The 13,255-nt window shown below is 45.5% G+C and overlaps 1 protein-coding gene across 1 annotated transcript; it reads right to left on the reverse strand.

Annotated features, from left to right (window-relative positions):
- ZNF175 (zinc finger protein 175) lies at nt 115–12,172 on the reverse strand. The gene is given in 6 exon segments (XM_013995120.2): nt 115–3,033; nt 3,036–3,413; nt 6,754–6,849; nt 7,107–7,233; nt 10,042–10,312; nt 12,047–12,172. Coding segments are annotated over 5 exon segments (2,139 nt in total). The 5' UTR covers nt 10,114–10,312; nt 12,047–12,172; the 3' UTR covers nt 115–1,567.

The following is a 13,255-nucleotide window of genomic DNA, read 5'->3' on the forward strand; positions in this document are numbered from 1 at the left end:
TGGCAGACTTCTGCTGTAAAGGCCAGATAGTAAGTATTTTCAGCTTGCAGACTACGGCTCTGCCGCTGGAACACAAAAGCAGCCACAGACAGCGTATAAACAAACAAACACGGCTGTTTTCCAATAAAACTTTATTAAAAACAAAAAACAGATGGGTGGCCAAATTTGGCCACTGGCCAGGTTGCTGACTCCTGGCATATATGATTAGGAGCCTGTATAAAAATACAAAAGGGTCCATACTAAAAGGTTGACACTGGTTATCTCTGGAGAGTTTCGCCATAGATGGTAGAGGTGGAGAGGGGAGGGTAGAGCCAAATGAATCATGAGAGAAGAGAAAAACTACACTCTGAAGACGAGAATCACAAAAAAAGTACATTCATTGTGTCTATATATGTATATAAATATTGATTGTGCAACCTTAGGATATAAATATTCAATAGTGAGTAAACTTGATAAACATTAGGTCCTTTTGAAAAAATAAATTTTCTGGAGTTCTCTTGTGGTACAGTGGGTTAAGGATCCAGTGTTGTCACTGCAGCAGCTCAGTTGCTGCTGTGGCATGGGTTCAATCCCTGGCCTGGGAACTTCTGCACACCTTGGGTGCGGCAAAAAACCAAAAACCATGTGTGTGTGTATTTATATAAACACATGCACACACACACAATCTATCCATACCTCCTGTTAGGCAGTGAATCCTGTAGCACACACCACAGAATTGAGGGAGTGTGTGTGTGTGTAAATATGTATGTTGACCTGAAGATATACATATTTATATACATATTTACATACGTATGTGTAACATTGCCTGGTCATCATTCAGTTTGCTGGCACTTTAAAACTATTTCTATCCAGGAGTTCCCATGCTAGTGCAGCAGATTAAAGATCTGGTGGTGTCTCTTGGGGTGGTGTGGGTTCAATCCCAGGCCCAGCAGAGTGGGTTAAGGATTCCGTGTTGCTGCAGCTCTGGTGTAGATCACAGCTGCAGCTCAGATTTGATCCCTGGCCTGGGAACTTCCATATGCTGCAGGTGTGGCAAAAAAAAAAAAAAAAAAAAATCCCACATTAAACTGGATTATCATTAATATAAATTTCCCACAAACTTTCCTGTAAATAATCTGGTAACAATCTGGCTTGTACTACATTCTGCACAAACTCTTTTCTCAATGTATTAGGGTTTCTTCCTGAGGAATTTTACAATTTTTAATGAGGTTAGTACAAGTATGGACTTTTCCACTCTCTCTTAAGTTCTTTTCTGACTAATTTCCTTCATATAAAATAATGTGTAACTTACTGACAGGCTAGACTCAACATGCTCAACTCCTAGAGTTTTTCTGAAGCATGAATTCTATAATATGACTAAATCTGACTCATAAAGATTTTTTTCTGCAAGAGATATAGGGAGTTCCCTGGGCTAATGACTTGGCACTGTCACTGCTGTGGCTCAGGTTACTGCTATGGCTCAGGTTCAGTTTCTGGCCCAGGAATTTCTGTATGCCACAGGCATGACCAAAAGAAAAAAAAAAATTCAGAGGGTTTGTTTCACTTATGTATGTTCTGATGCTAATAACTAGGAATTGATTTCTGGATAAAGCCTTTCACAGAATAATTGCTTCTTGTACAGTTTGTCTCTGGTATGAATTGTTTGGTGTTTATTAAAATTTGACCTGTTGTTGAAGGTCTTCCCACACTTAGAACATACATAAGGTCTCTCTCCTGTGTGAATTCGTTGATGCACTTTGAGTTGTGGTTTCTTGCTGAAGGATTTCCTGCAGTCACAGCACTCATAAAGTTTTTCTCCAATGTGAGTTCTCTGATGTGTAATCAACTCTGACTTCTGGAGGAAGGCATCCCCACACCTGTAACAGGCAAAAGTTCTCTCTCTAGTGTGAGTCATCTGATGTTTATGGAAATTTGACCTACCATTGAAAGCCTTCCCACATGCAGTGCACATGTAGGGTTTCTCTCCAGTGTGGATTCGCTGATGCTCTCTGAACTGCGACTTGGAAGTAAAGGCTTTCCCACAGTCGCTGCATTTGTAAGGCTTCTCTCCAGTGTGAATTCTCTGGTGCATGCGGAGTATTGACTTCTGGTTGAAGGCCTTCCCACATTCACTGCACACGTGGTGTCTTTCGCCAGTGTGAATGTTCTGGTGTATGTTGAGGTGTGACTTTTGGGTGAAGGTTTTCCCACAGTCACTACATTCATAAGGTTTCTCCCCCGTATGGATTCGATGATGTATATCTAGCTGTGACTTGGAAATGAAGGACTTCCCGCAGTTATGGCACTGATAAGGTTTCTCTCCTGTGTGGCTTCTTTGATGTACAATCAGGTGTGCCTTCTGGATAAAACCCTGGCCACATTCAATACACACATAGGACTTCTCCCCTGAATGGATCCTCTGGTGCAAGCTGAGCGTTGACTTCTGGGTGAAGGCCTTCCCACATTCACCGCATACATACTGCCGCTCCCCGGTGTGAATTTTCTGATGTATGTTAAGTGTCGAATTCTGAGAGAAGCCTTTCCCACATTCACTGCATTCGTAGAGCTTTTCCCTAGTATGAGTTCTCTGATGTCTGAAGAGAGATAACATCTGGGAAAAGGCTTTTCCACACTCCTGGCATTTATGGGGCCTCTTTCTAGTGTGAGTTTTCTGGTGTGTAACCAGCTCTGACCTTTGAACGAAGACCTTTCCACATTCCCTACATATATAAGGTATGTTACCTGCATGGCCTGTCACAGAGACACCAAGTTTTGGTTGTGGGGTGAAGGCCTTTCCACATTTACTGCATTCCTGGAGGTTTTCTACACTGTGGAATCTCTGTTGCTCAAGGAGGTACGACTTTGGAGTGAAATCCCTCCCACATTCGGTGCACCTAGCTGGTCTTGCCTGAGTATGAACTTGATGTCGTGTGAGTGGCTGTTCAGGGCTGAAGATTTTGGTACGTGGGTTACTGTCACGGACATTCTCTCCTGTATGCGTGTTCTTGCAGCTGGCATTGGAAGAGCTGTGGGTGAAGAGCAGCCCAGATCCAGAGTCTCATCAGGGTGTTTTGAAATATTGCTTTGATTTTGACTTACTTCTAGGATAGGCTTCAACCTTTGTGCACATGAGCCATGTTTAGGAGGTCTTTTTAGTGAAGAAACAAGGTGGGGCCTCATAAGGATGATTTTCCCAGGGTCCCTGTATTCATGGTCCCTCTCTGTGTTCTGTTTTTTCTTATCGAGGAGAGCCCCCTGATGTGAAGGTTTATTTTGATTTTCCTGGTCTCTCTTTCTCTGGTCAGCTTCTTCCCACAGTTCCTCTAAAATGGAACACCAGGAGCCATCTCTGGTGACTTCACCCACCATCTCATTGTGAGATGAAGCATTTTCAGAAAACTCCTGTTGTAGGGTTTCAACCCCAAGCTCCCCATCTAGAAGGAGAAAAAGAGGAACAGACACTGTGAACAGTTAGCAAAGGTTAGAGGGGAAGTCACACGGAGCTGACTGAGATTCTGAGCACAAGGAAACTGCTGAGTCACATAATAAATCACAGTGGTGGTGCTGATGGTGACAACGAGAGGAAACAGTTGCATGACCCTTATTATATGTCAGGCATATGTCTGTACAGCATGGAGCATCTGCCAGGCAGTGTTCTATGTGATGCACACCTAAGCTCATTCCATCCTCACAACAGCCCCACGAGGTAACTACTTATTATCTCTATTTTTACACATGAAGGAAAGGAAACACAGGATGGTTAAGTAATTGGCCAGAATCACTTCCCTCACCCTTGGGGAAGTTAGAGTTCAACAAAGGCAACCTGGCTCCAGTTACGTAGGCGGTCTTCATATCTAGCAGGATGACTACAGGATAAAATAGACAAGGGGTCATAGGGCAGCATCTGTCAAGAGCCAAAGCTTGAGGGAGGGGGATCAGAGTGCAAAACTTCCTCAACTCACAACAGGGTATGTCCTGATCAACTCCCCGTAAGTTGAAAATACCCCGAATACACCTAACCTACTAAACATCATAGTTTATCCCAACTTAAACATGCTCAAAGCACTTATGTTAGCCTACACTTGGGCAAAGGCATCTAATACAGGGCCTATTTATAATAAAGTGTTACATATCTCATGTAACTTACTGAATACTGTAGTGCAGATGAAAAACAGAATGGCTGTCTGGGAACGGAAGGGTTGTAAGCGTATTGTTCGTTCCCTTTGTGATCACAAGGCTGACTGGAAGCCACTGATCACTGCTGCTGCCTAGTGTCACAAGAGTGTCATACTGCAAATCGTTAGCCTGGGAAAAGGTCAAAAGTCACAACACATAGGGTTTCTGCCAGACGTATATGTTGTGCTTTTTGCAACACTGTAAAGTTGAAAAATCTTAAGTGGAACCACCATAAGTCAGGGACCATCTGCCTTCATTAGCTTTCAGATCTAAATTGTCACTCATCTCCCAGCTTCCTCTCACTTGCTAGAAACAAAACCAGTTCATCAGGCCTGTATATCCTCAGAAGGACTGCTAAAGCGTCAATCCTGACATAGCCAAGCAGTGAAAAAACACCCATGCCCAAGTGCTCAACTCTCCATGAAACTGAAGTTTGTCTCCTTGAACTTGGGAATATGCATATCCCAGCAAGGGTACTTGGAAGACTGGACAAGCAAGCTGTCCCCTAGACTCTGGTTCACCCCTTCTTCCACAGGGCTTAACTGTGGCCAGGTCCATGGCAGCCAAGCCACATAACAGCTCACAATTTCCTCTGCAGTGACATGTGACAGTGAGATCTGTTTTTGCTGATGGCAAGTGCATACAGTATTATGTACCACTTCTGGCCAGAGTAGTAAATCACAGCTTCTCAATACCCTCCATCCCATCTGGGCCTAGTAGAACTTGGCTTTGGATGCAGTGCATTCAGTCCTGCAGATTGACAGTGTCATAAGAAATTGTACAGCAGTGGCAAGAGAAAAACCTCAACACCTGAATGAAAACAAAACGTAAGGCTTCCTGCTGACCTGCCTCTCAGAACTGTTTTACAGGGAGAAGTTACTCTAGAAATTACTGTACTAGACCTTGGTCTCTTTGTTATAATTTTCAGCCTTCTGCTACTTGACACACCATTTTTTGCTAAGAATGGGAGTCACTGATCATCCAATTTACTATACAGAACAGAAGACACAGCAGATTCTTTTTATAAAGTGGCTAAAATTTACTATTACCTCATCCCACCAGAGAATTTAAATACTCGAGCATGATAAGACCATCACATCTTGTTTCCTTTCTCTTGCAAGTCACTTGGATAAACTGTATCCCAGACCGTTGTCCTGTCCCCAAACCTCAGTCATCTTTCATTTTTTTTTTTTAAAGTGAGAATACTCTATTTTTTATCATTTTGGGGGGGGCATCAAAATCTGAGAAAAAAAGAAAATAGCAATCTTTGGGGCAATAAAAATCTACCACTGCAGGAGTTCCCATCGTGGTGCAGCAGAAACGAATCTGACCAGGAACCATGAGGGTGCAGGGTCAATCCCTGACCTTTCTCAGTGGGTTAAGGATCCAGCGTTGCTGTGAGCTGTGGTTCAGGTCACAGACGCGGCTTGGATCTGGCATTGCTGTAGTGTAGGCTGGCAGCTACAGCTCCTATTAGACCCTTATCCTGAGAACTTCCATATGCCTTGGGTGAGGCCCTAAAAAAGACAAAAGACAAAAAAATAATAATAATCTATCACTGCCTCTTGACTGAACTCATGATAACTGGAATCCACAAATCCTATTAGGAACAAAATAATCTAACCATGAGAAACTAGGGAGCTGGTTAATGGTGATGCCACTGGAATTAAGAAAAAGGGTCAACTCAGTTGCACTTTCAAAAAGAAAAAATGGCAGAATTTCTAAAATGACAAGAAGACTGAGAAGAGCCAAAACACACAGGAATCTGACAAAATGTATAACGTGAGAAGAATTTCTGATGTGTGTAATGATTCTAAGAGCTGATCTCCCAGAATAAAGGAAGTGAGTCAGCCCATAAGAGAACACAGTTTAGGCACGGGACTGGAGGGGCTGATGCACGGATCATCAGGAAAAAAATGGACGCCTAAGTGTTGAGAATAGAAGGGCCCTTTAAGGTCATTCCTCTATGAAAGGATGACCAGAGGGCAGTACAGGGCCCCAAGATGGAGGCAGCAGTTAAGGGTAAAGAAGAAAGATCCACCATAGAAAGAAACTGATGAATTCAGGGGGCAAGTAAAAAGGAAAAAGACCTTTGGAAAATTCTATGGACGTAAAATTCTATGGACAGAAGCAACAAATGGATGGAAAATCCATGTGCTGAGATGCTCTTATTGTTTAGTTATTAGAAAAATGAAATTTAAAACATGAGACAGCCCTATCATAACATGGGCCATAAAGGAGAACTTTGATTAATATTAAGCGCCAGCAAGAAGACGCACAAATGTGCATCCTTGCACATTCCCAAGGGGAGTGCAGGCCGTGCAGCCCACCTGAAGTGCTGTATGGTTTACTTAGCCAAGTTGAGTGTAGCCATATGGTTTACTTAGTCATATCCAGTGATCAGGCAAATCCCACTCCCCAGTATTGGGGAATTCTTTACGTCGACCCCTACAGAACATTTGTGTAATAAAGTGTGGCAGCATCTGCTGAGAAACTAGGAGTAGGAGTAACCTGAGTGTCTACCCCAGGGGAAATGGGTAAGTGTGGTCAGCTGAATAACGGCCCCTCAAAGATCTACACGGCTTAACGGTCACTCACCTTGATACCTCTGATGTCGGCATTCAGCTGCCCCCATCCACGGCTCTTCCCCTTTTTCTGTGCTGAAAATGACCTCTGGGTTGGGGATATGATACCCTGTGAATAAGAAAGGATACTGCGTTTGGATGTGGTCTGGGGCTTTAGAGGCCATTCAGTGAAGCCTGGCACATCAGAAAAGTCAGCATCTTTCTCTAGAACAAAGTAACACTCGAAGATGCCCAAAAGAAATGGACAGTTTGGGAGAAAGCGAGGGCAAAGTGATTACATTCTTCAGCTGTCCCACTGGGTACCACAGGAAGGAAGGACACCTCCTCAAGAAGGCTGCCCCAGAGCCCCAGGTCAGGTATGCTCACCCACTGAGAAGAGGTGGCTGTAGATCTCCAGCATCACGTCCTGGTACAGGCGTCTCTGGGCAGAGTCCAGCTGAAGCCACTCCTCCCTGCTGAAGTCCATGGTCACATCCTCAAATGACAGTGACCCCTGTAACAGCACACCCCAGCTCAATATGAATTAGTCATCATTGGTGAATGGGGCAGTTACATACAAGGGTATGTTTTTAATGGCTTTTTTGTCAAGATACATATGGTTTCCCACTAACTACCTGTTTCATACTGTATTTTGTGGGTTTAAAAAAAAACTACAGGAGTTCCCGTCGTGGCGCAGTGGTTAATGAATCCGACTAGGAACCATGAGGTCGCGGGTTCGGTCCCTGCCCTTGCTCAGTGGGTTAACGATCCGGCGTTGCCGTGAGCTGTGGTGTAGGTTGCAGACGCGGCTCGGATCCTGCGTTGCTGTGGCTGTGGCGTAGGCCGGTGGCTACAGCTCCGATTCAACCCCTAGCCTGGGAACCTCCATATGCCGCGGAAGCGGCCCAAGAGATAGCAATAACAACAACAACAAACAACAACAACAACAAAAAAGAAGACAAAAGACAAAAAAAAAAAAAAAAACTACAGAGGTGTTCCCTTATGGCTCAGCAAGTTAAAGATCCAGCACTGTCACTGCTGTGGCTCTGATTGCAGCTATAGCATGGGTTTGATCCCTGGCTCAGAAACTTCCACATGCTGCAGGCACACCCAAAAAAAATTATAGAAATATCCTTCCATCTGTTGTGTACTTGTAATTTATAGTAAGAAATGTATATTTGGTCCTCAATCCTGTATCTGGCACAGAGCTCCTAAAACCCTTGTAATTTCCTATAAGGAAAGTAATAAAGATATCACTTGCTGTGTTAATGAGGTGACTTTTGGAAAGCACTTAAGGATGGAGCCTGGTCATCAGAGAAACCAACCTTGTGATTAGAAGGTTGGAACGTTCAGTCTCAACTGCTGACCTCTGGGAAAGGGAGAAGGGCTGTGGTCAATGGCCAGTGATTCAATCAGTCATGCCTATGTCATGAAGCCTCCATAAAAACTCAAAAGGATGGGGCTCAAAGACCTTCAGAACACTTCCATGTGCCACTGTGCTGGGCCCAAACTACATTGGGACAGAAGCTCTGTTATGATGTGGCTTCTTTGGTGTTATGATTCCTACTCCTCTCTGTGAAACTCCAAATTTATGCTATGTTAAGGAATTCAAAATGGAGTCACAGTGGCCAGTGTGAGTTTCCATATTAGTTGTTATGAAACAACCCCAGTGCAGGGCTGTGAGTCTTAGGGTAATAATCTAAGAGTATTAACCTTAGGTAAGGGACTTTTTTTGGCCCTGTCCTTGGAAAGACTTCACTGGAACAGAAGCAGCAACGGATAAGACAAGATCCCCGGGGGTGAACCTTTCAGCCTACTGACAGACCCCTTAAAATGAGACACTGAGCCACGTGACTTGAAGGCTCTTGGTTGGAGGACCTGACTCCACAGTGCTCAGAGCTGTTCCAGAAGGATGCTGCTGAAGCCCTGTGGAGCAGAGGGCAACTTCCTGCTCAGGTTTGTCATGAGAGTATATAACAGAAGGCAAAACAGAAACCTGGGAATCTGAGGAGGAGCTATCTAAGGATGTCAATAAAGGGTTAGGACATAAGTACCAGAATATTTCAGTGAAAGGGTAAAAATTAATTGCCTCTAAGGAGATGGATTTTAGGAGTAAAGACAGTGGGGACAGCTGTTTTTATGTAGACGCCTAGCAAGATAAACTGTGAGCAAAGACATCTGAACGTCCAGAGACATAAGACACACCAAAATATAAATCACTGAAGGACAAGAAGAAATCACAAAAATAATTGACCAATAAAACTTAGGGGAAAAAATTCCTGCTTACTAAAAAATACAAATTAAAGCAACAATGGGAGTTCCCGTTGTGGCAGAGCTGAAACAAATCTGACTAGGAACCATGACGTTCCAGGTTCGATCCCTGGCCTCACTCAGTGGGTTAAGGATCCTGCGTTGCCGTGAGCTGTGGTGTAGGCTGCAGACACGCCTCAGATCCTCCATTACAGTGGCTGTGGTGTAGGCCGGCAGCTGTAGTTCCGATTCAACTCCTAGCCTGGGAACCTCCATATGCCTCCTGTGTCTTTCTTTTAATGTTTTCTGTTGCAAATGTTTCTGTCAGGTTGACATGATTTTTAGATATTATTGAAATACATAATCTCAGCATATATTGGTTGGTAATAAGCCCCATATTTATTATACCTTTTTGTGTTTATTTTTTGTTTCATATTTTATTGAGGTATAGTTGATTTACAGTATTATATTCCTTTTTAAAACAACACATCCGTGACTTTGAATCTAAACCCATCAAAGGACAGTGATGCTGTCCTGCATCCATACGCTAAGTCCTCGTCTCTAGAACTTCCTTGCATGCCTGTATTTGAAGATACATGGTCTTCAAGGAGGCAACACAGTTAAAATGAGGTCTTAAGGGTGGGTCGTTGTTATTTTAAAAACATGCAAATAGGGCAATTGGGAAATGCTGTTCTCTGGCGCTTTTCTTCATCTTCTAGAACAGGCAAAACCGTGTGGTCCTCGAATGCCAGTTTTTGCTCTAGGATCCTATGACTATAAACGAGGAGGGCACAGGAGAAACCAGCCAATCCCCACAGGAGAGGAGGAGGCAGATGGGGATCAGCGGAGAACATGCAAAGGCCCAGCGGAGGATGGAGGATGGAGGTTGAAGGGTCTTCGCCAGTGCTGAGCAGGAAGGAGGCAGTATTCCCCTGCCTGTGGCTAGGGCTGCCTTTTCTTCTTCCTTTGCCCTGGGGCCAACCCTTTGGTCCAGCACATCCTCCTTCGTGGGCCAGTGAAGCTTCCTCTGCCCTGGCCGTTCTTGAGAACTGGTCCTGAGGCTCTGGCTTACCTCACATGACACATCCAGCTCCTCTGGACCCAAGCCCTGGGGCCTCTGGGGCAAATTCCCATCAGCAAGCATGGCCCTTCTGGGCGTCGACTCTTGGTCTCTTTTGCCGACAGCTTCACTTTTCCTAGGAGCCTGGAGTTGGGTGGATATCAGGAGGCTCCGATCAGTCCGATCAGAACTGCTGGGAAGAGTCGGGCTGGGGTGTGAAGGGAGATCCTGCAGCCTCAGTGATGCGGCCTGAGGCAGGGGCTCTGCAGAGACCCCAGAAATCCTGCAAACGCAAGGACCATGCAGTTACCCATCTGCTGTTCTCTCCACGTGAACTTCTGAGGGCCATTCGCTGAAGGCTCACTGTGCTAGACATTAGGGTAGACAAAATGCAGAAAAACTAACCGGTAAAAAGTAAGGAAAAATGAAGAGAGACTAAACTGAAGATTTAATTGCAACTCTGACATCTTTTAACCACAAGATGAAGATACTACTTTATTTGCAGTTTCAAGATGAAGAGGAAGGCATTTATCAAAAGCACTGAGGAACTTAGAAGGATGAAGCTTGTCAAGCCCTCTGCACCTGCCTGGCACATGGTAAACAAATAAATCAGCAAGTTGCAGAGTCTTTAATTTTCACACAACCCTGTCAGCTACATGTTATGACCACTATTATATGTATTTTGTGGATGAGGAAACAAGACCGGTGCTACCATGTAATTTGCCTTAAGGGCACTCAGTCTGCAAAGGGAGATACAAGGAATGAGTCTGCCTCAATTTAAACTGCACACAGTTGCAGTGACAACTATACGGTCAGCTTCCAGAAACATCATTTGCATTTATTGTTGCTTTTAGAGAACTCAGGCTTCGAGTTGGATGCTTCAGTGCCTATCCACAATGTAGACAGTTCAGCCTTTTCTGACAAAAATAGAACTTAAGTTCATTGTACTCCACCCCACTTGGACCTGGAAAGCCTGCAGACAGGCCCCACCCAGGACACCCAATCACTTACCATTTCTCGGCTGTTCACTTCCCCCCTCTGTTCACTTCCCTCCCTCTACCCACCACATCCAAGCAATAATTGACCACAATGATCTCCAGAAATTCCCAGTGCTTAGACCACAGAAGGTCATGAAATGCTTCTCAGTCACCCGGGGCCAAGCTTCTGAAATCCTGACTGCCAACAAATGGCTTCCAGTGAGTGTGCTTTCCACAGCACTCCTCCCCCAAATAATCCCCAATACAGGGTTCCAGATAGTGCACCCCAATAGGAAACTATCATTAATTTGCTCAGTTGCCAATCACCAACCCTCACCGTGTGCACAGCGACCAACACTGACCCACTCATCCATTCTCAAAGGACTCCAACACCCACGCCCAGAAAGCAGTGCAGTCACCTTCACAAACCCCCATCACTGACCTCCTAGGCCTCCAGTCGACTGGTTCCGTATGCTACCCTTAGCAACCCACTTTCCTGATTTCATAGGTCCTCCATCACTGTCGCGTCTCCCCCACAGTGTGTTACAATAAGACCCTCAGAGTCCTCCAATCCGTGACGCTCCTGCTCCCAATCAATCACTGCCTCCGACAGTCCTCCAAGCAGCGGATCACTTCCCCATAGAGCTCCCGGTACCAACTGTGAAAGCCCTGTTAAAACGTACGTTCACTGTCCCCAAGTGAGCAAGTTTTACAGGGCCAGTTAGATAAAAGCTGATATTGAAGTACACTTGGAATTTAAATTATAAAGATACTTTTGAATTTACACAAACTACTGCAAAGAAAGGTTTAAAGTTGAGCCAAGCATCCAGCTTAAGTTAGAAAACCCCACTTACTCCCCTGGCCCCCGTCACTAAGAACCCCATCGCTCACCCGACAGATCCCCACCACTCGCAACACAGTCCCGGCATCATTCGTCCCACAGACCCCATCACTCGGCCCCCAACCCCCACTTCATTCACACCAAGTCGATTTCCTCTCAAGGACCCCACAGCGTCCCTATTGCTAATACTCCAAATCACCTCGGCGTCCCGCAGGCGATAAACGAATTAGGACAGTTGCCAACACAAGCGAAATGGCCGCTCTGGGCCACTTCCGGTTTGGACCCCAGTCAGGATTTGGGGAGTGGTTTGAACTTGCGCATGCACCCTAGGACTTTTGAAGCCACCCGCCGCCACTGGTTATCTTGACGTGTCACTCCGCGGTGTTTCAGGGATTGTTAGGAGGACAGCATGGCCGCGCGCTAAGGAATTTTGTGAGGAGGCAGCCATTTTCAAAGAATTATTCCGTACAGCCAGGGAATGTATTAAGCTCTCTTCACAGAGTTGAAGTCTTGATATTGCTCTACGTTGCGACTTCTCTGCAGCCATAGCCCATAATCTCCTCTTGCATTTTCCCGCAGGATCAGAGGGTCCTAGAGGAGTATGGCTGAGGTTGTGGACTGGCAGGACACAGAAGCTCAGAGGGACAGAGTCTCTTGTCTGCCAGGCATCTCCCTCACCGCAGCCCAACTCTGTACATTCGGGTCATACTTGCTGACTTTTCTCAACCAGAAATAACTGCTGTCAGTTTCTTTTTCTTTCTTTCCTTCCTTTTTTTTTTTTTTTTTTTGTCTTTTTGCCATTTCTTGGGCCGCTCCCAAGGCATGTGGAGGTTCCCAGGCTAGGGGTCGAATCGGAGCTGTAGCCACCGGCCTACGCCAGAGCCACAGCAACGCTGGATCCGAGCCGCGTCTGCAACCTACACCACAGCTCACGGCAACGCCGGATTGTTAACCCACTGAGCAAGGGCGGGAACGAACCCGCAACCTCATGGTTTCTAGTCGGATTCGTCAACCACTGCGCCACGACGGGAACTCCAACTTCGGTCAGTTTCATGTCTGGGCTCGTGAACTGGACCTATGAGAGAGGATGGATGGATGTAAAGACCAGTCTTTGTCTAGTGTGCTCTCCGACCCTCTTCTGGTCCCTCCCCTACTCTGTTCTGTACTCCTGGGATTTACCCCTGCAAGCTTCATTTTCCAAGTACCTTTATTAGCTGGCTTCCCACTACGTTCAGTTAGTGAGTCAAATACTGGAGATTAAAATCAAGGAAGAGGGAGTTCCCGTCGTGGCGCAGTGGTTAACGAATCCGACTAGGAGCCATGAGGTTGCGGGTTCGGTCCCTGCCCTTGCTCAGTGGGTTAACGATCCGGCGTTGCTGTGAGCTGTGGTGTAGGTTGCAGACGCGGC

Source organism: Sus scrofa, chromosome 6, assembly GCF_000003025.6.
Source record: "Sus scrofa isolate TJ Tabasco breed Duroc chromosome 6, Sscrofa11.1, whole genome shotgun sequence".
Lineage (NCBI taxonomy): Eukaryota > Metazoa > Chordata > Mammalia > Artiodactyla > Suidae > Sus > Sus scrofa.